This window comes from Dromaius novaehollandiae, chromosome 13 (assembly GCF_036370855.1).
Source record: "Dromaius novaehollandiae isolate bDroNov1 chromosome 13, bDroNov1.hap1, whole genome shotgun sequence".
NCBI lineage: Eukaryota > Metazoa > Chordata > Aves > Casuariiformes > Dromaiidae > Dromaius > Dromaius novaehollandiae.
In genome coordinates, this window is record NC_088110.1 from 2,456,683 (window position 1) to 2,483,655 (window position 26,973).

A 26,973-nucleotide genomic window follows, 5' to 3' on the forward strand; every position below is an offset into this window, starting at 1 on the left:
TCTCTTGAGACGAACCATGGCAGCCTGCCTGCAGCCTGTGAACTAACAAATTTTAAACTCCATGGTTAACGAAGCCGGCCTGACCGTGCACGGAGAAAAGCCCGAAGCCTGCCTCCGGCTCTGCCCACATGGAGCTGAACACGGTGATTTTTGTGAGCCTGCACAAAGCCTTCCTTGTGCAGGAGCGGAGGTCTGTGTGGATCCAGCCAGACAAGTGCTCTCCTTGGCTGCCTGTCTTCTGGAGCTCCATCACTTTTATTCTAGTGCCAAGAAAAAATATAACAAGTAAAAACATCTGATAAAAATCTATTGACCGCAGTAGAACATTAACACAGCCAAACCTGTCCATGTAGCACAACCTTAGCAGCTTCGGAGACATGTCCATTGAGTTTTCCACCTAGGAAAACAAAGGCTGTGTCATAGTTACCACACTGCAAGCACTTTAATTAAAGCTTTCAACATCAAAACACAGGGAGATGTCTGAGAACTGATTCCAGCCCCGAACCTTGTTTCCCATCGTGCAGTGACATGGCTGTGCCCTGACTCTTAAATCATCTCCTCAGTGTCTTGTCTTTCTCCTTTTGTGTTTCCAGACCGCGATGCTCCCCTCGCTGCTGGCCTTAGCACTGAGACCCTCATTCCCAGCTTGGCAGGGAAGGCTGCAGCTTGGTGGCAGCCCCTTCCAGCTGGATGCCCTGCAGGAATGATGCACCTTGTCTTCAGCAGGGCAGGTGGGTATGTGTCACTCAGTGACTTTCAGAAGGATTCGGTTTTCCTGGAAGCTTCCTGGTTTAAAGCCTACTTGGTTAGGAAGCAAAGACCAAAAATCATGCGTGGCTGGATATACCTCACTCCTGCAGTTTCCACAGGGATTGCCGAGGAACTGTACGGGAAAACAGCTTTTAGCCACTGCTGCCTTCAAACATCTATCTCAAAGGCAGATGTGAACCATTTATGAGTAAACCCTTAAGATTTTTAGTGCTGTGATGGATGGTTTGGTTCTGTGCTGAAGGCTTTGGCCACAGTGGAGGCTCCCATGGAGAAGGCATGCATGGTATGGACAGGTCATGCAGCAGGACACAAGGCAGAATGAGTTCCCCAGCATGTTCCTCTCAATTGACATGGTTCTATAGGTAGAGAACACCAGTGAGGAACATCTCTAACATCTAGAGACGATGATGTTTGCCTTCCTCAAAGAAGGTGACCTGGGACTGTGTGGCCAGCAATGTATGACTCCAGGAATGGACAGCTATCACTCAGGAGCTCTGGTACACAGCTTGTTTAGCCAGCTCCATGGCTTGAAAACATCTCTGGGTGGCAACTTTGCTTCCTTATCAAAGCATGCATGGACACTCCATGCAGGTGTTGCCTGTAGCAGCCTTGGCAGGGCACTGCTCCCCATGCCATGACACACAAGGCCGTGGCGCATGGGCTGCTGCAGCTCAGCGGAGCTACTTGACCTTTACGGAGTTTGGAGGGAGCAGACTGACGATGGCAAGGGCACAGAGATGGTCATGAGACTTTTTGTGCATTGGATCAATACCTTTTGAAGGACACTGGAGGCCATGGATCCTTAAGATCCCTTCCAGTCCTGTCCCCTATGATATCCTTTCCTCCCCACAAGAACATGATATAGCAAAAAAAAAAAAAAAAAAAAAAAAAAAAAAAAGAGGGACAATGTAAGAGAAATGGAAGGCAGATGAGGAGGTGTATAATGAGGCTCAACATTATAACAATGGTGCAAAGCGCTGATCCAGTATAAACTCACTGTGCTGGCTCAGATTTGCTTAGGCATATTGGTGGGTTAATGTTTCATTGGGAGGCTTTATGCCAGGTGAGGTATCAGCCACCCTTCTGCAAGCAGTGTCCAAGCCTAAAGCTGCATCACCTCAGTGTTATCTGCTCAACACAGATGAGACTGCGCGTGGCCAGATCATTCAACAGACCACAGATCCATCACCAGCAAGGGTGAGCTACATTATTAGAGGCTGCAATGTTTCAGAAGCTTTTGATCGTACGTGTTCGAGGATCTTGTTCGTGTGATACTGAAGCATATAGCGAACTCTAACCATTGCAGGTTTTGCTGAAAGTGTTGCCTGTGAAGGCTGGCGACAGACCTGCTAGAACTCCCAAATCAGCCTAAGGGATCGGCCCAGGCCAGCACATCAGGTGAAAGAGCTCCTTCACATTTTTACCGTCTGCAAAGTCCTCTCTGGGAGATGCTCAGCCCTGCTGCCTGCAGAGCTGCAGCAGTGGCTTTGCTTTAATGAGCCTAGGCTGACTTTGAAAGATGTGCTGCACTGGCCTTTCCCCACTGCAGCCAATCTCAGCCAGGCTGGAGCTCAGCGCTTCTCAAAGCTGCACTGAATTTGGCCTTCACAGTGAGATGCACGGTTCGTCTCTTGGTCTACCTTGCTTCGCTCAGGCTGGTGTGTGATGAGAACAGTGAGATGGCAGAGGCCAGTGCTGGAGCTGTCAGTACTGGGCCACCCTTGGGTGCTTGCCTGCCGGGAGATGCTTCCAAGGATCCCAGCTCAGGCCAGCCAGCAGCTGAGGTAGTGCATGCGAGACATGAAGTGATCGGCTCCTAATTTACAGCACTTATCCAAGCAGATGAAGATGGCTGTGGGCAGCACTGTGTCTACGTGGCTGTCGGCACTCTCAGTCCTGCTCATCTCCAGAGGCAGTAATTACAGCAGTCAGTGCTGGCACAGCCAAATTAAACGATCCAGAACTGGCACTAACAGCACTCATGGCTTACTGAGTGCCTCATTCAGGCACATCATTCAACTTGGCTTCCTCCCATTTAACTTGGAGTACTGAACTAGCATCCAGGCTAGCAGCCTGATCACCCTGGAGTCCCCAAAGAAACAGGTAGCCCCCAGGGGTAAATCCACCCCTGGGACTTGAGTCACCTCCTGCAATTGTCTGTATCCCTCTCCAGCATGGCAAAGGTGCAATTAGGTTGAAGATGCTATTAAATTTAGGTGGGGTGGACAACCTCAGCCCCAACTGCACTGTTCCTCTTGTGTTTATTTACAATATGGCTAAAAAGCACCAGGCAGGAGTAAGAAGCCATGCAAATGCATGGAAAACAGGCAGTCCCTTCCCTTGGGGACTCCCATCCAGAGCAAATCTCATCCTTCTAATGTAGGGGCTCAACCCTTCTCATAGTCAACTTGCATGCCAATTTTAAGAGAGTTGCCAGAAGCTGAAGGCATCTGTGCTGGTGGACATAGAGAGCACTGGATGAGGAGAGGAGGTGGTAAAATAGCTGTGCCTTGTTCAGGATGTGCTCAAGCACACGCTTCACATGCTTCCCAGGAGGGGCCTTTCTTGCACTGCAGTCAGCCGCTGCGTCCTGGTTCCTGCAAATGCTGCTTGTTTCCCTGAGCTGTGGCAGCATGGGCCCATAGGGCTGGCTATAGGAGGCTTGAAGCCACAGTTTGGCAATCTAGGATGTCTAGTGACAGTGTGGCTCAAGGGCTTTGGAAGCAGCGTTATTGCTGCTGTAACTTCCCATCGCTGAGCTGCGGCCTGGCTGTCCTTCTGCATGGGAAGGGTGAGGCACACGGCCTCGGGAGATGAGCTGGCAGGCAGGGAGCAGCTGGGCATTCATTAGCCACAGCCACTCTCCTACTGCTCATTAGAGCCCCAATTCTGCCACCCTTAATTACACTAGTCGATGGTATTCTGCCAGCAGTCCTGCTGGCTTTAATGGGACTGCTTAGGGACTAGAGGAAATATTCAACATCTGTGAGGGTGGCAGAACCAGCCCAAATGATTATACCTGGTAGACAGCAGTCACTTGGGATAAAAGGAAAGGAGAGATGTTAATAAACACCAGAGTTTCCTGCTGGGAGCAGAAATGTCTTTGCTTCACCTTAGCATTTTTCAAACAGTGGGAGAGCGTTCTCCCGTGATAGCCTTCTGTTCTATTGACATTATCTCCTCATTAACCCAATTATACCACTTAAATCGGTGGGGGGAAAAAGGGGAGAAAACTGTATTTGTTTAATTGATTTTTAAAATCAGCTCTTCAGGCAAGATGTTGTAACAAACAGCAATATTTTAATAATAAGAAGAAGCACTTGTTACAGCTTGTATTTATATTCAGCAGAATTTTCAATGGAAGAGCTGTTTCTCAATTGCCCAGGGACCTTGTGCAGAGAAAAAACTTTTACATGAGAGGTGACTAAATGCAAGGATCCTTGTAACTCTCACAACTCTGCTCTGCTCACTCATCTTCAATATGGACAGAGATCAGCCTGCAATTCCCTGTCTTTAGCTCTGCAGCCAGATGGAGTTTTACATCCTAGGTAGATCCTTCCATATTAAAGATGAGGGTACTTCAAACTTGGGGTTGTATCTCAAGGTATGTTTTGTTACACCTGCTGTGTAGAAAGGAAGACAGAAAGTACAAGGCAACCAGGTTCTGGGCAGGTCAGAAGGAAAAGTGTCTCCAAGTTGAGCCCTTCCGGTAGTGGAGGATGTAATAGTCATGGAAGTACAGCAGCACCATGAGAGGGGGCCCCAGGAGCAGGCTGATCCACATGAGGACATTACCGTAGCCGTCACCAAAAAGCCATTTCAACAGGCAAGACAGTGGGACCTGCAGGGAAAAGCAAGCAGCGGTCACTAGTAAAAGTCTGGCTGGTCATTCATACCATTCTCTAAGGGATGTGTGTGCCCTTAACTAGAGGACAGATCCATACTGAATTTGTTTTTCTATTATAAGGATGATGACTCAATTTATTTCTAAAGGGTGCCCTTGCCAAAGGGCTCCAGGCCTTTGCACTTCATAATAAAACAATTAAAAAAATCATTAATGGGACCACCTGCTAAAATCTTAGTACGCTAGCACAGAAAGAGAAAGAAAGGGTCATATCTGCAGAGCCAAGAGTTGCCAAACTTACAGACACCATAGGAAGGGAAAGATTTTGAAATGATTTTTAAAGGCTGAAAGAGATTAGATGGAAAGGATTTGAGAAGGCAACATGTTTTGCATCCAGAAACCATCAGTGTTAGACCATTACACTGAAGAAATCTGCCCCCTAATAACACTCAAAAGCTTTCAAATTAGTGGCAGACAGTGCAGATCGGGTGGCCTAGTCCATCCTCACCAGGCTGGTTACAAAACCCTTTGGGCTCTCTTCTCATTTGCTGAGAAAGATTTGACAAAGAAGTTCAGGCATAAGTCACTCAAAGATGGGGGGGGGGGGGAAGTTTCTCACCTCTCTAGTGGTTCTAGACAGTACGCAAAACCCCCAAATAATGAGGATGTGTTTTCTTGATGGACTTACAAACAAAGGAGTCTGGATGCATGGCTTTTTTCTGAGATAGAAATGAAGGAGGCTCTTCACTACCCACCAGGAATTATATTGCCATGGAGTGCTCCATTTCGAAGCCCATCATTTACAGTCTTGCCTGTCTTACACAAGCCAGAAAGTCAAAATTGATGGTTTTAACTACTAGCTTAAAACTACAATCTTTGTGCCTTACTTGTTAAATATCATTAAAATAACAGTACCAAGAGTCTTGTGATCAGTGCCGTAACAGATTGAGGTCTGCCAGAAGATTTTTCATTTTAGTGTCATTGTCTCCCCATACCTGAGATAGCACAGCAATAAACATCCAAAACCGGAACATCTTCAGTGGGATGGCGATTACATACTGGAAAAGACAAGATGAAGAGTCTGACATGCACTTTCCTGTGTGGTCGTGTCTTGCATTTTGCTCTGTACAATAAGTGAGGGGTAGTGGAGCAGGAAGGGCCCAGTGCTGGTGAGACTTCATTGACAGTTTTTCTTTATATAGGAGTGAAACTTAAGCTCAAAGGAATTCAAAAGGGGAAAGGAAGCCTTGAGATTCACAGCTTCTGACAAGCCACCGGCCCATGGCACTATTCCTGGGGAGTGGAGCAAAACAGAGCAGGACAGCCAGGATTTCTATCCTAAGTGTGAGCTTTGTTCATCTAACATAACCTCACTTTGGCATCTAAATGGCAAGAACCAGGAGCGTATCGATGCTCCAGTCCCTGCTTTGGATGGGGGCCCACTAGCTTCTCAGAGGTTCCCCATAGCAATGGCTGGAAGGCACAAAGTAATGTTCTTGGCACTAAGTGATGGTATATTCTCTGCTACAAAGCCTGCTGTCCTGAGAGGACGAGATGCCATACAGACTGATGGCTCTTCCAGTGTCTGCCTCCATCCTTGGCTATGCCCAGCTACCCTGCATCAGGGATCTGAGGACAAGAGAGGCTCCTAAATTTGCTTGGGTGATATACCCCCAATCTCTGTGGGAAATAGGCTCTTCTACCATCTCCAAACCTGCAGGATGCCTGGAGACATGAATGACTGACATACTCCCAGACATGCTCCCCTTTCAACTGACCCCACGCTGTTTTGCAGCCACTGTTTCCTATGTCCTGGGAAACTAAAAGCTTTTCTTCAAAGGTCAGCTGGAGGTGCCTCCCCTAACCATTGAAATTTCTAGCTTGACCCAAGGTTTACTCCGAGCTCAAGCTAGCAGATTGACAGCAAGGGCAGATGGAAGGTCAAGAACTGCATGCACTCAAGCTAGTAATGCAGTGGTGACCCAACCACTCAGCACTGCTAATACAAGCATGCTGAGGTGCTAATCTAATCAGTTTGTGAAGCTCGAGTGTTATTCTGCAATGTGACTCCTCTCACTCAAACTTGTATTAGTATTCAAAACTGTTTGCTATCTAACTCAACCCCAAACCTTAGTCCTTCAGTCTGGATGCTGGTCTCAGCACAAGAAATCCAGCTCGGATTGGGATCTGTAGGCAACTAGAGCAACTCTCAAAATCTCAGATGTCTCTTTTACAGCTATGAGTTTAAGTGAACGAGAGGCTCTGGCAGTGTCAGCTGAGTATGCCACGACTTGGATGGCTGCTACTGTGACCTACCTCGAAGAAACATGCAGAGAGTAGAAACACAGCCAGCCGGGCCAGCCACTTGTCATAACCGCGATGCAGTATGGGCTTGTAGACGTGTCTATTTACACAGCACAGAACAATGTGAAGAAGCTTGATAAATTGTTCCCCGTGCACTGCTAGTCATTAACATCAGGATTAATCACACAGCGCAAGATAATGTGGTTTACATCAATCAGCCACCAAAGCCAAAGGAGTCGCTCCAAACACACACACAAATAAGTGAGAGGAGCAGCTCGCAGAAGAGCTACAGTGACTTGCAGAAACACTGTTCAGGCACACCCTGATCTAAAATCTTGGCAGTGACTGATGGACCTGGGGAGGAGGAGGCTGCTCTGAGCTGCTGGGTAGGTACACTGCCATGAAATTAAGTCTAAACCTTCACAGGCTGCCCAGGATCCTGGGTGCTTCCATGCAGGACGGGTTTTAACCCTTCCTTTGCATCTTTTACTGCGCACACATCAGAACGCTAGTCATATAGGTGGGCGAGATATTACAAAAACGGTCATTTTAAGTTAGGCTCTTTGTCCATACCAAGGGTGCTGAAAACAAGCAACCTGCTTGCAGTTTTCAGGAGTGCTGCGTACTTTGGGGATGCTATCGAAACAGCTGAGGGATTTCTTTAAAAATCAAAATCAGGCCACTTATTTGGTTACCTACTTAGGTAGCCTGAGGAGTGTAATTTTATGTACTACTTTTTTAAAGCTCAGCAACAGCTTTTGTCTGTCAGGAGGTGACAGACACAAGGACCCTCCACAAAATGCCCGGGACTTTGTAGATGGGGAAGTCAGCATCCGAGAGGCACAGATGTTGCCAGCCCTGATCCCTTCACTTAAAAGACTCCGATCCTACACTGCTGCCTTTCTCACTTTGCGCAGCAGCCAAGCAGGAGCAAAGCTGACTTGTGCCCCAAGGCACAGGCTTTCACTGGGGTGACGGGTGACTTCTGCTTTCTCCTGGAAGCTTTTGGGCTGAAACTCATGGGCATTCTTTAACTTTCTGAATCTGCATGGGAAATGCCATAAAAACAGCCTCCCAGAGGCACCGATGGAAAGAAACAGTTTCTGTCTATTTATAGATTTATAAGAGCCCGTTTCCAGCTGAAATATTAAGGAATGCTTTGGAATCTGCCTCCTTCCCAGCCAGGTCATAGAGATGCTCACAGCCTGGGCTTCCTGGACTTCTCCGAGATTCTAGGGTGAAGGAGCAGAGTGGGTGATACAAGAAGTAATCCCTCCTACAGGTCCTGGTTCCTGCCCTCACAATTTTCCAGGTGGGACTTCCTGCTTAGAGCCCTCCCTAGAGAAGGGCCAAGATTTAGCTTACGGGGGCTACAATACTATTTCTGAAGAGACCATTCACAGAAGTACAATCTACATGCTTGCAGCAACTTTGAAGCTGTTAAATTAACAGTTATTTCAGTTCAGTCGGTCCCCTGCTATTCCTTTGAGACTACACTAAAATGTAAAGCTCACTCATTAATTACTTTAAATGTCAAGGTTTAATTACAATGCCTCAGAGTTAAATTGCAAGCCAGCCAAACTTTCGGGGCCATACAGGAGACAGACAGACACATCCATAGCAAGTTAATCCTTCAAAAAAGACGATTATTATTATTAATGTTATTGATTCCCTGGCAGCAATAGCTTGTCTTTTCAACACAGTGCATGTTAATTGGAAAGTGCAGAATGCAGTGTTGTACCTGTCTAGCCATCTGTGAGCCGGGATATTCCATCTGGACCAGAACTGTAAGACTGAGTCTGCGTTCCTGCAAGGAGAGAAGGAGTAGAACCAGACTTCTTTTAATAGCGCGAGAGACACCACGCACCCATCCTACCACACGGACATCCTTCCCCATGGGTGAGGTAAAGCTGCATCAAAAATCAAATTGCATTCAGGCTGGTTACCACAGCACAAGCGAAAATCTTGTTATAAGAACATGGGATTCCCTGTCACCCTTGGAGTCACTCATTGTTTGCGGCAGCAAGGCTGAATAACCCGAAGCGTGTGCTCCCCATACTCACATGGGCTGCCAATTTGAATGGGAGCAGTACCCCACATTTTTCCAGATTTAGAATTTAGAGACCATGACCCCAAAGACATGATAACAGATACAATGTTGTTATGCTAAATCACTGAACTTACAGCTGATAACTTATTTTTGGCCTTTGTCAGCTGTGAGAGAGTTTCATGTTTAATTATGAAAGTGACTGAAGGTCTGGGTACAGATGGAGAGCCCCTGAAAGGTGGCAGCTTTAGATTTCAGCAAAATCAAGTGTAGGAAAGTGTTGCAGAGATTAGCTGCGACCTGTAGATGTTTATCAGGAGGACCAAAGGAAACCTCCTCTGCCAGACTCCCCACCCAACCTGCTGTACGCCCGATCCGTGATGCATGTTTGGTGCTGTGCTGCAGACCGTAAGATCAGGTTGAACATTGGAGCAGTCTGTTATCTGAATGGCACCGCTCCTGATTTCCCTTTGAAAGCGTTGGCAGTCTGAGAGAACTGGAACGGTCAGTCAGTCAAGGTGACAAATGCCTGACTGATGAAAGATACCAGCACACATTGCCTTATCATTGACTCTGCCAGGATATAAACGTTTCATCTTCCTGACGACGCTTTCATCGGTCAAAGAGGATGAAGCATCCGATGGAGAATCTCCTGATTACACTCTGGGGACTGTAATCTTGTAGTTCTCTTAAATGCCATCCCTATGCTGGTAACATACATTTAATTTAGACTGTCTTAATAATTAAAAATTGGGATTTAGAAGATCACGGCATGGTTTCATCTCGCAGTATCTACTGGCTTCCTTAGAGCCAGCTCTGGAGTGATGTTTCAACAGAAGAAAGAAAAAAATCTGCCCTTCCTGAAAACCTGAAAATTGTGAACTCTGACGAGTCAGACATCAGAAGCATATTTTAAAAAGCTACAGCCTACTGAAAAAAAGATTTTTATGATTTTCTAAGCCAGCTTCATGACTTTTGGGGCCCAGTTCATTATTTTCTAAATATATTGTTGTCAAAGCTGTAATTTAGCTCATAAAATGTTTGTTGTTCTAGGGATAACAACATTTCCTCGGGTTAATGGATTCTGTAACCTCCTATGTTTTGGTTATTTTTTAAAAAAATCAGTCATTGGCAGCCAGCTGGAGGGTGCTCTATTAGTGAACATCCCCAGAGAGCAGCGACACTAGCTCCGGGTATCTTTTTGGCATAGAGGGCAGGGCAAGGACACAAAGCTCCTCGCTGAACCTTGGAGGAGAAGAGAAGGGCAATGACACAGGCTAAACCATGCTGTGCAGCACCCACACTGACCAACTTCATCAGCACAGCGTTCCCCGTGTCCTGTGTCCGCCCCCAAATCAGCGTGCCAGGTCAGGGTGGGAGTCTGACCTGCAACCCTGTACTGAAGTGTCACCTGCTGCATCTGTAGCTGATTTTTGTATTTCAGATGAAGTAATACTAAAATAGTAGCATTAAAGATTAACATGTTAGAATGTGCTTTACGATTTTGTAATGAAGTTAAAAAGTAAAGGGCTGAATTCCTGACTAATGCGATATTATCTGTCTCTGCTCCGAACCTGTTCCAGCAAGGCACACCCTACTCCAAGGTGTCTACGAGAACCACAACAGGCGAACCAGTGTCAGTCACCCGTGTCCTGACTCCTCCGGACATGAGCACTTCAAACCGACAGTCAGACATTCAAAGGGGCTGTTACTTCAGAGGTTAAAATCACCTTTATCAACATCATGTCTTCCATAAATATCCATATATATTTCAGGCCAAAAAAGAATCCTTTAACCCTTTGCAGATCCTGTTTCACTTTTAGGTACATACATGCATGTTCCTGATCTCTGCGGCAACCCAGATTGTAACTTCTGTGCCATCAACACTTAACTTTTTAATATATTTTTATCAATAGAATAATTTGATGATTTATATATCTAAGTATGTACTTAAATAATATATAAATACACAATATGTATTTATACATACATGTGCACATAGTATTAACATGTATAAGGGCATGTGGCTTCACTGGCTAAAAAAAAAAAAGTATAAGGAATTCAGCTACCCCTCAGGAATATTTTTTAAAAGTGTTGTTTTAAGGTTTGCTTTTTTCTTTTCACTAAAAGTGCTTTTTTCTCAATGTGAAGTTCAGCAGGCTTCTGAATGACTTCTGTTCTAGCCAGGCAATCAATAGTTGGATGTACATTCATTTTTGCCTAGCTGCTGACTCCTTGTCATTTGTTTTTGATACCAAGATGTCTAGCTTTTCTTAGCCAACTACACTGGAAAAGGAGCTCAGATTACAGAAAATCCAGCAAAGGTTAGAAACATAACTGTCATTTAGAGTCTTCTGGTACCTGTTTTCACAGATCCATTTCCTTGTGTGGGGATGGGAATGGAAACAAGAAACAGAAGCTAAAATAATTTTAGATGAAGGTTTATATGTCAAGCCAAAATAGGTAAGGATCTGATTTTTGGATCTTGTCGATCAAGTGCCTGCTTCTAAAGAAACAGTGGTGAAAGCAAAAGCTAACGTTTACCCCTAATGTGAACAAAATATATCAGTTACAGTCATTTATACCAAAATAGGTATCAAATCACTGTCCCTCTGGTGGTAATGTTCACTGCCCTCTCCACAATGGTGTAAATGACAGTCGTAAATGGGAGGTAGGCAGGGAGCGTGATCTGGTTTTCTGAAAGCCTTATCTTGCTTTCGCCAAACACATATTACCCAATGAACCCGACTGGCTAAATTCTAAGATAGCACTCAGTCGTGCTCGAGACTTGTCAAATTAGATGTGCACCAGCTACTCAGTGTTCTGCTTTGCAAACTATTTCACAGTTCTTAACATACCTAAATCACGCTACACTAAGCAGCAGCACGCTCTTTTTACAGGAGGTGAAAGACACCTTACCACCAGTCTAGGTAAAATTGACGGTCTCCAAATCGCAGCACTTCTGCAAGGCAATTGAGGTAGGAGTGAAAGTACCAATAAAAAAGTATCAGACAGATGAAATGATTTGGCACCTATAGGAGAAACAGACAATAAAATAAACCTTTCCCTCTCACTTCAATTCCACTCCTTCAGCACAGTTTGAATATAATCTGATAAGCACAGTTTGACTGCAATCTGATACAACTGTTCTTAAAGAGAGATTTACCTCAGCTTGATTTAAACTATCCATTTGCAGCCCAAGCACTGAGAGCAGCTTTTAAATACGATGTTAATATAAAAGGCGACAAATAAATGATTCGGATATAAATAAGGCCACAGACCAATAGAGGGCAAGGTATTAGGAGTAAATGGCAAAGCTATCTGGGTTGGTGGTGTGTAATGAGATGGTGCTGGAACTGAGAGAATGAGTAACAGAGAGCCCTTAAGGAAACACGGCTTCTTCGGTCTCTGATCATGTTCCTCAGTCCCCTATTCCAGCTACGAACAAGGAGGGATGCCCTACAGAGACAGGACATGTGTGTGCATTTGTTATTTTAAGTAAAAAAGTCCTCATTAAGTGAACTAGATAAAGGCAAACACATCTACCCTGGAGCTCCAGTACAGAATCACAGCATTACCTTCAGTGAATATTACCTGCCTGGTCCTTGCCTGCATGCGAAAGTTACAACATTTTAAATGTATCAGTATCATAAAGTCACAACTCTTCTGGTATGAACACAGCTACACGAGACTAAAGATGCTCGTACACCAGTACTGTTGATATAAGAAAGGGAATATAAGAAACAGTATAAAGCCCATTTTCTAAACTGCTTCACTGCAAAAGCAAGTGGGGGTGCTGGGCCTTTGGGCTTTAAACTCAGGTTTTTGGTGAATCCACTTCAACACTTGGGTTGAAAGCTGTGCCTCTGACACACCTCAGCACAGAGAGGAATTGCTTGGGTGATTTTTTTGAACCTTCTTTTGAGAGCCTGGGCACGCTAAAATAATGATCAGCCACACACAAGCCACCTTCCGTCTGGAAGTCGCGTAGCCCTGGAAGCACGTCAAGGAACCGTGGAATAATTTGGAGGTTGGTGGGTCCTGCTCAAAGCAGGGTGAACTTTGAAGTCAGAGCCAGCCAGAGCTAAGAGGCGACATGAGCTCAGCTCCATGCAAAGCAGAATTAACTGGAATTTGGTGCACATCTGGCAAGCTTGGGGCATGGTTGGGGCAGGCATGTCGTTGTCCACACCTGCCTAGGATTTCCTAGGAATTCACCATGGGGGTTTGTAATTTTCTGCTCCTTGGCTCAACGGGGAAAGATTTTGGCATTGGAAAAGGAGGGCAGAGGGGGAGAAAGAGTGTCTGTAACACACGCAGCACATCCTAAGGCACCAGTGGCTAGTGCCATCGCAAGCTACTAATTTGGAAAACAACTTTAGATACCGCAATGCGCTGTCACAAACAAAAAAAGTGAAAGATGTAATTGAAAGGTTAAATCCGGTGAAACTGCAAGGAAGCAAGCAAAGAGAGATACTGGAAGCTCGTTATGACCAGATGACTGATAAAACACCACACAGGTTTTCAGCAGAAACCTGGGAGCAGACAAATCCTTCAGCCAAGGAGAAAAATGCCATTAAAATCAAAGTGTTAACTGCAACAACGGGAAGGCTGTTACCCCCCTCAGAGCTGGGCAGGGTCCTCTGCTGTATGTCTCAAGCAGATTAAAGAAAGTGCCTGAGCTAGCGCTAAGGGAAAAGCCAGTGAAACTTCCGACAGGAAAGACGTCTGCCCGATCCTCACTCTAAGAATAATAGTTTGAGAAAGCATCAAATGGCAAAAGCCACTTCCCGCAGCTCTCAGGAAAAAAAAGCATTAGATAGCACCCATCGCAGTTTACTCTGGAGCATCCTGAAGTATTGTGTTGGGGCAACAAAAATAACTAAACACAGCGGGGTGTAACATCAAGATGCACTTTGCACTGCTGAAGTGAACGTGCACTTGGGGGAGTGGTGTAAGATAGACACTGATGTCAGACAAGGGTCTTCTTGCTTCTCCCGCCTGACATCACGGCTGACTGTGCTGTCAGGAAACCTGTTAATGGATACAATAGCACCTGGCTCAACCCTCAGACGCTGAAAAGCTTGGATTTTGCTGGCGTTATGATTCACCATACGAGCGCAGCCTGAAAGGCAGGCCGGCACAGCAAAGGAAATCAGACAAAAATCAGTTGTGAAAAAACGTGTGTAATGAGAATCCCAGCACCTTTGAATCCCATCTGCACACCAAAGCAAATCCATTCACACGTCTTGACAGTGGTGCGCAAGATAGCGGGGAAAAAAATGTGCAAACCAATAGTGGCTCCCGTGTGCCCAAGATTAACAAGGCTCGTTCATCGGAGATTTATAGTCTCAAAGGCCAAGTACAAACCTTCAGTGCCCATTCTACTTTCATATACGGATGTAAAAACTGGAAATACCCAAGAATCCAGGCAGACATGTAGGGGCTCCATCCAGGCCATCTATAATGATCTGTAAATGAGTCTTCCCTGAAGCCAGTGCCTGGCAGCCCCCGTAGCAGGCAGCCTGAATGCAATCCTGGATGCCTTCAATGCTAGACCTCGAGCAGAATCCGAGCTGTTCATGTTCTTTTACAAATGTCGTAGAACTTAACAATCCAGCGGGTGTGCAAAAAGCAGCGTGCAATAAGCAGGGAAGCCGGGGCCGAGTTCAATCCCTATACAGGCTTGATAGTATGGAAAAGATTTAGATCCAGAAAAGAGCAATGAATGAATCATGAGAGATGGATTCCACCAGAGTCGACGTGAACGTTGCAGTCCATTAATTTCAGTAGGATGTTTGGACTAAATTGGTTGTTGAGCCTGGGCCCTAGTCCACTTGAAATAATACAAACGACTGGGAGGGCAATCAACTGCCACAAAGGTCACTAGGGCTTAGAGGTGCAGCAGCAGAAGATCCCTTACTCCTCCTGAGCAGCAACGTTGTTCATAAATTAGCATGTGATGGTCGCAGACCCAAGGAGACTGGGGCCAGCAGCAGGAGGACTGCTGTGAGGCTTTGCAAGTGGAAAAGGAGTTGGCAGACTAATACAGGGAAGAGAAAAAGAACCTATACGGTTCTCTCCGGGATGGGATAGGTCTTCCCGCACAAGTATTTGGGGAAGGCTGCTAAAACAGTGTTGCAATTTTCTCTCTAAGCAACGCTGTCCTTTCTTCTCAGCCTCGAGTCTATGCATTACTCTCGTCCTGGCTGGGTCACCATAATTCAGTGTACGAAGATGGCTGTGGACATAGGGCATAGGCTCCAGCTGGTACAGGCTACTGCTGCCCAGTTCATGCAAGGCAGTTTGCAGCCTCGTTCCTTAGGATCAGCACAGTGCATAAAGTACTGCTCCGTCCAATACTGCATTTTGATCCCCAAAGCACCAAACGGCTACATTTCCAGGAGACAAGTGAAAAGCCCAAAATGAAGCCTGGGAAGAGCTGGCGATGAACTACTGTCAAGCCAGGGAATTAACTTCTATGGCAGATTGAGTGACTGTAGATTCATGCTTTAAGAAATGCTGTAAAATATTCCTCTCTGAAAAGATTTTCTAGTATGACGTACAAAATACTGATACCTCTTCAAGACCTTTTTATCCAGCCCCCTGTCAAAACTGATAAGATGCCATACCCAAAGTAAAGTTATGATCCGCAAAAGAGAAACTAAGCAGACACTCCGTGAAATCCGCTAGCTTTGATATTGGTATTTTGCATGAAGGCATTTCAGTAATGCCACCATGAAGGGTAATGGTGTTTGACAGATTTAGAAGGGAACAGAGCTAACACACTTGCATTCCCCAACCTCCTTTGTTTTATATCACAAGGTGAACTCTCTAATGCATCAGAGTAGCTGTTGAACAAGAAGCGTGTAGATTGACCTTACCGCTAATTTAAAGATGTATTCTGTAAGCAAGGCAGACTCTATTTCCTGCAGAGATAAATAAAACAGATTAAAATATTATCTCTAGCAATGATGTGAAGTGGAATATGGTCAAAGAAAATAAACTGGTATTATTTGCTTACATTTATGGGCTTCATTGATTTGTGTATATTTGGTACAATCCACTGAAAGAAAAAACAAACAGAGAGCAACGAAGGCATACAGTTCTGATTGGAAGGCCCTGTAAAGTGGCTCATTATTTTGTGTCTACTATAATTAAACAACACAGCTGCAGCATATGTGCCCATACAGACTGGCACTGGCAAACAGGTGTGCTCCAGCAGCAGATGACCGATGGGCGGCTCTTTCCCTTAGCACCGAGGACGGCTATAATGCCTTCACCGTCCTCCAGACAGGCAGCTAAGCTTGAAACCCCACTGCGTGAGCGGGACAGGCCAACAGTAGCAGGACAAAGTCCTCCAGCTTTCTCCAGCTGGGAGACAAAGGCACAAAAATAACTCTGTTGGGACATATCAACAGAGAGGAGCTGCCACAGTATCTCCTATTGTGTGCAAAAGGCTGCCAGCTTAGGTGAACAGCTTGCAATGATAACTATTTTAAGTACTTTATTATAGTGAGTGCTTTATGAGGACTATGCCGTACTTATACCGGAATGAAAAATTTACTTGATACCCCCCAAAAATCTTCTTTGAATAAATCTCCCTTTACTGCTCTCAGCTGCCACCACTGCAGGCACGAAGGATTCTGGAGAAATCCTGCAGGGCATCCTGAACAAGCCAAGTGACAGCTGCCAGGAGATTGAGCAGATGTCAAGGGAAGCACCGGAAAGAATTACTTATATTAACACAGCTACAAAGTTTTCCTTCTGCAGAGCCACAATACCTTAAAAACTTAGAGCCTTTTACAAGGGAGAGGGAACTCAGACCCAGAGATGCAAACGGTCACCCAGCAGGCCATAAAATAAAACAAGAAAGGCAGTGGATGCACAGGAAAGCTGAAAATTCCCCATCCCCTCATCCCAGTGCCTTCTTTTTCCTTCTTTACACTAAGTAGGCACTGGAATCCTGAATCGATATTTAAGTAGATATGGATAAGTAGATAGGGATATGTATGTTTAAGCAGATAGGGATAAGTACAGACACGATAAAGTGAACTGTTTCTGCAGTGCATAAGCATCAAGGTAGATGCAGAGGCATTTTATACAATAAAGAGAATAAAGTGGTGCAGGTGAGCCATAACTGGCCTATAGTGTTAAATGGTAATAACTGCATCCCAGCAGTCCTTGTTATATGGGACAACTGAATCTTTGGGTTTTAACATTAAACAAAAAGACAATACCTGCTGAATTAGCCCCAGCACGAGATGTAAGAGAAATACCTGCAAGTAAAATAAGACAAGGCTACAATGTCCTTCACGGATCCCCTCATGCTAAAGTCACCATATCCTCAGGCATCACTCCATATCTCCATCTATTTTGCGTTTAGATATCACAATCACCACAGTGTCTTGCAGCACAATTATCTGACACTGAAATTGCTTATGCTGCAGCCCTCCTGTGCAGGTCTCGGAGGCTGGCACGTGTCCCAGCACATTACTCACTCTAATACAACACGTCAACATCTTAATGTAAGGGCCTGCTCATCGTTAGTGTTTCAGGGAATCCACCATGCATGCTGTCTGCACTGACAACGGACCACGCTCAGCCTGGCTTCGCTGTGCCAACAGCTCTGCGATGAGTGCCTAGACTACAGGGCTTAATTTGGTCTCATTCATGGGCAGGAGGTGAAAGAGTCCCATACACTTCACATCGCCTCTGTGTCAGTTCCTACAAGAGCCCCTTTAAAGGTTAATCTGTGATGACCAAATCCCGACTTCTATTCGAGTAGCCTAAAAAAGAGCAGAGGGATTAGAAAGGACTGGGTGAAATCCCCATGATTAGTAAAATATCACTGCATGAGGTCTGAAATGTGCATGATTTAGCAGCACAATTGTATCACCACTGGATTTAGAGAAGCTGAAAGCAGCTGCAGACAGCAAGGGTGACTGCCGCATTTTTAGCAGAGTGCCCACACAGTCTGCAGGATGTTTGTTTACTCCTCCAGGACCCCATAGACCTAAGAAAAGCATTTTAAAATATCAGAAATAGCTTCCTTCTTTTTGTCAAACATCAGAGAAAACAAGTCTGCGTGATAAGGCAATGTTTGACACACAGCTGCAACATCAGCATGCAAGGGAACATCAGCCAACTGCACTGTGAATCTCATCATTCAATACGACAATTGGTACTATCCAAGGAGGGTCTCAGAAGTTGACAGGTTTAAAAGCAGTGCTGTTTTCTTACCATTTCAAGCAGCTTCTTAATGACATAGCCGTGTCTGCGGTGTTTTAGCTGTGGGAAATTCAGCTGGTAGCAAAGTGTTGGGGCTAGCAGAAAGTAATACAAGTCTTAAGGGAAAAAAGAGAAACAACACATCGTTTTCTTGTGTTAAGTCTAGTTAAAAAAAAAAACAAAACAGAAAAACCTGCTCCAACATTCAGAGCCCAGCTTGTTTTGTGGAGTTCTGGGAGCTGTATCAGCTGCATGACAAACCTTGTCATGGTTTCCCTAGATGTAGCTGGGAAATAAACGGAAGTCACCCTGTTGCTGAAACCCACATATATATTCCCATCTTAAGCAGAGCGACAGGCTTTATGAAGACCATTCCTGGCACATGGAGCATTCACATCTTTTTGTGACTGCACAGAACCATGGCTGGCACATCACAGATAATCCCTACCAGAAGTTAACTTCATGTAAAAAGAGGGACATGGGCTTCAAGCTTCCTTTCAGCACTACAAAGTGGAAGTAAACAGGCTGTGGCGAAGGGAACACCAAGTGCAGCAGTACTCATGGGATGACACTGAACCATCTAAATACAGAAAATACCGTGTCTACACTGTATTGATCTAGGGTGATTGCTGGCTTGTTGAAGTCAATGAGAACGTCCTTGACATTAAAGGGTGGGGCAGTGAAGAGTTTGTTCTCTGTCTTTGCATCTTCTAGGTCTAGACCCATGCGCTCATCAAATTAATAACCTTGACATGAGGACAAAGCAGAAAGAACCTCTTAAACCCAAATTGCACTGCATAGCAGATAAAACTCATTGCATTTATAAATCAGCTTGACTGACTGCTGCATTGTCACTATTCAGCACAAGATGTCTTTCAATGTTTAAGGGTACAATGCACCCAAAAGCTCACATGAGCTAGCTGGTGTGGTGTTCACTTGGAACACAGCAGTCAAAAAACTCAGCTCACATAAATGAGAGGAAAACTGGCAATGCAGCAGACAGAGCTTCTAAGCCAAACACATCCTCTTAGGAGGGTCTTATCTCTGCAGCTGAAGATCAAATAGCACTCTTGCACAGCTGTTCGGTGTGCAGGTACCATTACTACTTCTCTAAAAACCAGACTAGCTTGCTTGCTGAATTGCAGCACTGCGCAACATGCATCACAGATGAAACTCATGATGAAGAGTTCGGGGAATTTTATTAAATGGATATCTCCAGTTAAATTATTGTTTAGGAACCTAAACTTTCAAAACACCCTAACTTTCAAAACACCAAAAGCTCCACAAGTCACAGGGAGTCCAACTGGAGGGATTTTTCAAAGATACAAATTAACTTTATCAGCCACCGAAAGGACATGGTAGAAAAGTGTGTTTGAAAACGTTTCCAGGAACTCCATGCACCCTAGAATACTCACTAACCGCCAACTTCTGCGACTTTGCAAACATGATTTTCATTTGAAAACTTTTTTCTATGCCTCTGCTGCCTAGTGAAAGACATGTGCACACAAAAACAGACCACACAGGAGGAAATGGCAATACTTCTTATACCTGAAGTGCTGTCAAACACACAATACCAAACTTGAAAACAGCAGTCTTAGGTCACTTGCAAAAATAACAGTATTTTCCAAGAAACGTTTAATTTTGGAGGAATAATGCCACACCTAACAGAGATTCTGAAGGCAACTTTTGTTCCATTGGTTGAGGCAGAAGCTACCCACCTGCTAGCCACTCTCTGAAACTCTGTGTAGCATATATTATAAAAATCCTACTCTGATGACAGAGAAGGGGTACCTGCTGGAAAAGGAGGAATTGTTACCTTTCACTTTCAGGTTCGTTGGGTACACGATCTGCTTTGACTCTCCTCTTTCATTCCTGCTGGAGTAATGGCTGGAGCATTCTGCTGCTAACACAAAGCATAAAAGTGATCAGTTGGTTTTAGGTGAATCCAAGGCCCCAAATTACGTTACATAACAAGAAATGGCTGATACTACACCAGTCAGCTTTGCATGAACTCCAAGTGATGGTATCAGCATGAACTTTCTATCCCCTTCTGGTTTTGTTTTGATCCCTGCAAGCCGGGGCAGGGATCCCTTCCTGCTCTCTTCTGAGATTCACATGAGCAGTAAAAGCTCAAGGCTCTGAGCACCTACAGTCTCTAATCAGTGGATTTTCTTCACCCACCTGTGAATTAGGACAATGCTGTTGTCCCTTTCTTACAAATGGGACACACAGGAACAGCATAAATCCTCAAAGCTGAGCTGTTGCACAAATCCTCGAAGGCATTCTCACTCCGAGCTCCTCCTCTCCATCAAGTCCTCTTGTTTCTAGAGGTTTCAACTGTGAGTTAGGCTCTTAGATACCTCTTAGGCTCTTGGCATAAATGACTTGTTCAGTGTCACATGGAGAGAGCGTGAGGAGCCTGGATGTGACACTGTCATTACTGGGCTAATTTAAAAGGAGATCCTGTCATGAACACTTCTCCTCCCCTTTGAGATTATGTACCCCACAAAATACTAGTAGGATAACCAGGAAACAGGATTTTGCTGCAAGATCATGTACTGCATAAAAAGAAGGCTCATATGCTCTAAGAAGAAGAGAGGAAGGTTAAAAAGCAGCATAAATAAGACTGACTAAATAGAAGCCTGCAGTGTGGTATTCAAAAAAGCTCAGCATCAGCCTAACATTGCTTTCAACATTGTCAATGGCAGAGAAAAACTGAAATGATTTTGGCCATTACTCCCCAGGAAGACCATGCCTTCATGGCAAAAATGGCGCGTTTTCATACTGACATAGTCATTCAGCTTGAATCAGTTGCATTGTGCATACACTTTGGACAATCTTTAATTACATGATCCCATGTCTGTTTTCCACAGAGCCTCCGCTTCACTCAGCCCACAAGGCAGAGATGCCGAGGAACTTATTCGGACTTGTCAGACTGGATGAGTCCCATCAGCTCCAAGTCAAGAATACAGAAAGAACCAAAGTGCCTTTTTAAGGCAGAAGAGCTCTACGAGAAAGAACAGCAGGAATAAGGAAAGTTCAGGAGATAACTGAGCCTGGAGAGTAAGCAGGAATGTTACTAGGTTAGTAAGAAGAGCAAACAGAGAGGTTTGGGGGAGAGAAGGGGAGGAATCTAGGCACTAATTTTCCCTGTTGTGTGGTGTGTCTGTTTGTAAGAACTTGGACCACAGTTCTGTTCCTCTCAAAGTCAACTGTAAAACCTTTCTTTGATGCATTAAAGCAAGATCTAGCCCCTTACAGCAATTTATGCCTTCAAATACACATGTTAATCAGTCCTTCCAACAGCTTGGTGGGGCAAGAGATATCCAGATGGCCCAGAGTCTCTCTACTGATAGGGAAGCAGAAAAACGGAGAGGATGACTTGCTCCAAGTCACAAACTACATCCATAACGGAACTGGGAGCAGGGTGCGGGAATCCCAGTTCTGAGCTCAGTCCACACATAAGTAGATCACCCTTTCCAATGTCTGCTGCCGCTCACATTGACGGAAGGGTGCTGCATTTTCTGACCTTGCATCCTGGCACTTCCTCTGACAGATCCACGCTTCCTCTCCCTATGCCAGCGATTCACTTGGTAGTAGGAAAACAGTTTCAGGGTAATGATGAGATACACAGACATGGTCAGCAGCCCTCCAACTAAGAGAAAGGAGAGAAAATACAGTGAAGCAAGAGCTGACACAGCAAGTTATCTTAGCTTCCCAAATGCAGATAGTACAAGAAACCCCTCTGCTAATCAGATAACAGACACCTCTGTTTATACAGCCTGCCAGATGCATCCAAAACAGACATCTACAAATTATTCCCTTGGCTAACTTGAGATGCAGTGACACTCAGCTGCCCAGGTATCATTTTATTTTATGCATACTTGGAACTAATGCCACCAGCAGAGATGCTGGCAGAGCGCCTGGCCAGAGAGGCTGCCCAAGAGCCCGTTGGGGTCAGTGCACCTTCTGAGTGGGCAGCCCATGCTTCCCTTGCTATGTCTCAGCCCAGCTGCACATCGACACACATACATAGTGCCTGCCATAGAGGGTCCTCCTAGAACTTAAAGGATGGGAGCAGAGCCTGCCTCATCCCAACCCAAAACCTTTCAGCTGTGAGAGAGATGGGCCACGACATCTTTGCTTGCATGCAGCGAGCCCTGCACGGCAGCTCATATGAAAACAGGGCCATTCTGAGAAGACGACTTCCTTTACTGTCACTCATTATTTCACTCCACTGAATGTCACCCACGTGTCTGTCAGTCCCCCTCCCTCTCTTTGTGTGGGCATCCATACACACAGCGAGACTTCAATACGGCCTGCTTAGTCTATTCTTAAATAGACCATCCTAAAGATAGAAACACAGTGGGGCTCTAATAGCTTAGGAGATAGGAGGAGGCATATCATTTCCTGCAACTTTCTGAAGTCGCCAGTGATTTATGAGTTGTTTCAGTAGATGGAGCTATTGCAGTATTCACCGTGAAGAGCCAACTAGGCCAATTCAGTGCGTTCAAAGGAAAAAAGCATTTGCCTGAGATGTGGATATTTGTCAAAAGAATCCTCAGCTGTATCCAGGCAAATATATGTCATCCAGGCAACTACATGCTCATTTAGCAAATTTATTGGCTTGCTCTGAATCTCCTAGGACTAATTTTCAGATCTATAGGCTCATTAGTATCACAGCCTAAGCTTATAGTTCAAGATGCATTTGAAAGCTGGCAGGTACCCAGATCATGCCCGCTCTGTAACTCTGGTATATAAAGAGCAGCCTTTGCCTTGATTATCAGCCAGTTCCCCTCAATGGTGCCAAAATCCATGTTTTTTAAATGTCAGATGTCACTACCGTGGAAATGACATATAGCTGCAATCCCTGAATTGTCATGGGGTAGAATACCCTTGGCTGATAGAGCAAGGCTCTCAGAATATTTACAAACATGCACATTGAGGAAGGGAATACAAATAAGAATACAATGAATCACGCTTCCAAAAATATTTTCATTTATGAGTATGGCTCTTTAAAGGTTCCAGGAAGATAATTATGATCATAAACTTAGGCATAAAACAGCAAGCAATTCATGGTACAATTAGAATTTGAGATAAATGGATTAATAATCTCCTGCTCAAGCATCTAATTAAGAAGAGGCTGTATTCATCAAAGGCTTCTGTTGACATTATACATTACTGAAGGGGAACTGGGATTTAATATCTCCTTGGTATGCAAACTCATTACCATTTTCCCTGAAGGTAGCTACACGCATATACAAAGGGACCAGAGAATATTACACTTAGCACAGAATGCCTTCAAAAATTGACCCCTTCTGCTCTGCACACTGCATACGACCTGCTCATAAGCCACATAGGACTGGTTAACAAGTCTGCCCTATATACTTTTAAATACTTTTTAATTTTGAGTGTTTAAGATAGTATTTTATACTGGGCAGCCCTTCTTCTGTACTGACAATTGCATCAGTTCTGGAACATGATGCCATTTACTGCTGGGCTGAAGGTAAGCCAGAGTAACGCTTATAATCCTAGACAAATCTCTCACCTGGAGTTATGGCTTCCATTCTATAAACCATCACAGCAGGGAACGCTACCAGTGAGAGCAAGTTAAGAGTCTGCAACGCCAAACCTGTGCATCTAGAGCTATGAACCTACAAAGGACACGAATGGTGCGTTACTACATTATCCAGGGCAGTCTGGCCTTATGAATCACATGCTCTAAATCAGGAGGGATCTGGTGAAATAGAGTGTTCACCGAAGGGCTAGACAGAAGCAAAGTCAGGCACGCAAGGAATTTCTGCCTTGCATTTCTACTAAGGGCTAGAGGTCTAGCTTCTGACATATCATTCTGTCCCTGGCTCCAAATCAAAGGCTGCTCATTGCAGTAGCCTCTGCGGTAGTTTTGGATTGAAACAACTATCAAAACTGAGGCCACAAAACCCTTTTCACTGGGTATAAATCTAAATTTAGGCCCTAATCTCCAAATGAATGTATGAAGCTGATCTACCTCACTGCAATACTAATGTTCTTTACAAATATATTATGGCTTGCAGGCATCTCATATCCCCCAGTGTATACATAGCAAGGAGTCAGATTAAAAGGATGGATTCTGCTAGAAAGACCCATCATTACAAAGAGCAAGCATAATTACAAAGGAATCAGTTTACTTACCTTTTTTAAATACCTTTCTATAAAAACTGCAGGAAGTGCAAGCAAAGCAGAAGCTGCAAGGAAGGAAATAATAAAAAACATCAAGAAATACCTCTGTTAAAGACACCACTGGTATGTATGCTCAGAGGCTGGGCTGGACCCAACTTGCTAGGAGCAATGGTAAGCTAACGCTTTCCTGGGGATCAGCAAACCTCTGCACTTGCACTTGTGGAGCTGAAGTTTCTGAGCCCATGGGCCATGAGGAGGCTGCCTCGAACTGACTCACTGAAGTGATGGGACTGCAAGTAGGACAAAGCATATTCAAGGCCAGCTAAGCCATTCTCCTGGGGAGGACAGGGTCTCTCCTAAGGGTCCTTCTGTGGGTGACGTAGCACGCAGCAGCATCAGATAAAAAAGCTGGACAGTGAATCTATATGAATTTACAGTTTTAAACTGCTTCTGTAGGGTTGTCTGGGGAGTCCTGGAGTGGCCCTTCAAACCCTGCTACACCAACCTGCTGAGTTAGGGAAGGGATCAATACCATCTCTGTGGCTTCTCAAGAGCGTGCGAGAGCTGGTAGGTGTATTTCAGCACTAAAAGTGATATAACCTGTTCTCATTCATCTCCATGAGAGATTAACTCTGAAGCCTAGCGATAAACTAAATTCAATGGTTTTAACCATGTCACTCCTAATCAGCTTTGCAGAAATAGCTAGCTGTTTTGGTCTGGGCAGTCAGAACAAACTGATCATGCCCTACCTCCTCAACTAATTATAAGAAAGGAAATTGAATGCAAGTGAACATTTAAAAGTGGAGGAACCTGCAGCAATAAAAATGTAACCTCATGTAGGGAAACCAGATGAGTAATGTTTATTAAGAGCAGTAGCTAAGTGTCTATTTTCTGGCGTTCCATAATAAAATTATTCCTAATGTTTAAAGCCAAAATAGACTTGAATGCAAAGATGTTATAAACAACCTGCTGCAATTTTAGGTAATCGTATTAGATCTTTATCTTTAGGGTTTGACTCACACATTTCACATCATTAACATTTCAGATGTGCTAACCATCTCTGTCTTTCTGCACTTTGTGGAAAAGGGACCACAAACTGCTATGTGCAGCCTGAAGTTCCCAGACACATCCCAATTCACCAGTCATTCTGACATCTGCTTGTACAGAGAGAACCCAGCAGGTCTCACCTGGCTGAGATTCTTATCATCTTGACTCGATTTGGAATCAAGAGCGTGATTCTGTTTGGAACAAAGTGGATTTTTCTATCACATTAACAAAGCTCATCCATACAGGAAACCAACCAGTCATAGGGACAGAGCTGCAAAGCCCCTCTTTGGCACCTCACTCCCCACTGATATTACCTCCTGATAGACTTGGGCACCTAAAAACTGTTGCAAATTTGACCCTCAGTCTGTGGAATGAACTCTCTCAGAAACCACGGGCCATTACAAACCCCATGTGAAGTAAAAATTACTCTCCTCCAGTCTGCCATCTCTGCTAGAGAACTGTAGAAGTGTGGACATTTAAAAATGTAGCCTTACAAAAACAACTCCCTGTACTTCATACAAGTCTCTTCTTGGAGAGGTCATAAGGGAGAGGCTGAAGTGTATACAACACATTACTTAATGCACTCATGAAAGGCACTCAGATGCTCTATGATGGAGATGAAGGGTCAGAAGAGAACAGAATAAAAGCATTTGCATTGAAGCACTGATCAAAGGAGGTTGCATTTTCTTTAAGGACTGCTAATTGTGATATTAAAAGACACTATCGACAAAAAAAATCACCATTGGTGAATAGATGCAACCGCACTTTTTTCAGTGGATTTACATCTATTTATGCCAGTAAGATATTTGGTCCTGAAATTCCGCTGTGAGAATGAGATAGATTTTTGAAGCCTGTATTATGAAAATAAGGGTCTAAAAACATCATTCATCTAAATGAGATTACTTTGGGTTTGCCAAACCTTCCTCATAGAATGTGGTTTTTTTGTTATTTTACTAGCTTTGCTTGTAAATACAGGATTATAAGAAAATGAGAAAATCAAAAGATATGCAGTCTGTCCTAGCAGAGATTAAAACCCTAAAAATCCACATCTGGGTTTATGTGATAAAACCTGGCACTGAGTACAAGCCAAAAAGTCCAGAGGAAAAAAATGTGCTTTAAAAATATCTCACAGGGTTTTGTCAACTTTGCATTTAACATTCCTGCATATTAGGCTGCTGACACTTCTACATTGCTGGCTTACCGGCAATGAGATATACTGCTGGCCACTTAAAGTGGTCTTTCATGAAAACGGAGATGATCTTTATGGGATCAAAGAGTAGTCCATACCTGAAAGAGAAAAGCAGTCAGATTTGAGGATAAACCATGACGGGATGTTCTCAGAACTACAGAGCCCTTCAACTGTCACACTGTCACCAGATGCCTGTCTTGTCTCTTCCTCTCATTCCCCCACACCTTGAATCACAGAACTTCTCCCAGCTGGGAAGTTCAAAATGAACAGCAGCATCCCCTTAAGCTTTAGACTCAAAGGGTTAATATCTGAAACCCTCCTTACACTCTTCTCAAGCTCCCACCGACCCCCTGTTTTGGCAAGAGATAGCAGCTAGAA

General features: G+C 44.5%; 1 protein-coding gene across 1 annotated transcript in view; it reads right to left on the minus strand.

Annotated features, from left to right (window-relative positions):
• Positions 1-4,063: 4,063 nt before the first annotated feature.
• The window catches only part of LOC112985425 (diacylglycerol O-acyltransferase 1-like), a 29,761-nt gene continuing 6,851 nt past the window's right edge, over positions 4,064-26,973 (minus strand). Inside the window, exons 5-18 of the mRNA XM_026104033.2 lie at positions 26,608-26,693; positions 24,372-24,424; positions 23,746-23,851; positions 21,727-21,852; positions 20,014-20,100; positions 18,210-18,313; positions 17,207-17,245; positions 15,991-16,032; positions 15,851-15,895; positions 11,886-11,998; positions 8,661-8,726; positions 6,932-7,019; positions 5,611-5,673; positions 4,064-4,612 (exon numbers count right to left, since the gene is read on the minus strand). Of these exons, the coding sequence (XP_025959818.2) occupies positions 4,445-4,612; positions 5,611-5,673; positions 6,932-7,019; positions 8,661-8,726; positions 11,886-11,998; positions 15,851-15,895; positions 15,991-16,032; positions 17,207-17,245; positions 18,210-18,313; positions 20,014-20,100; positions 21,727-21,852; positions 23,746-23,851; positions 24,372-24,424; positions 26,608-26,693 (1,186 nt within the window). The 3' untranslated portion in view covers positions 4,064-4,444. The remainder of the gene's footprint in view (positions 4,613-5,610; positions 5,674-6,931; positions 7,020-8,660; positions 8,727-11,885; positions 11,999-15,850; positions 15,896-15,990; positions 16,033-17,206; positions 17,246-18,209; positions 18,314-20,013; positions 20,101-21,726; positions 21,853-23,745; positions 23,852-24,371; positions 24,425-26,607; positions 26,694-26,973) is intronic.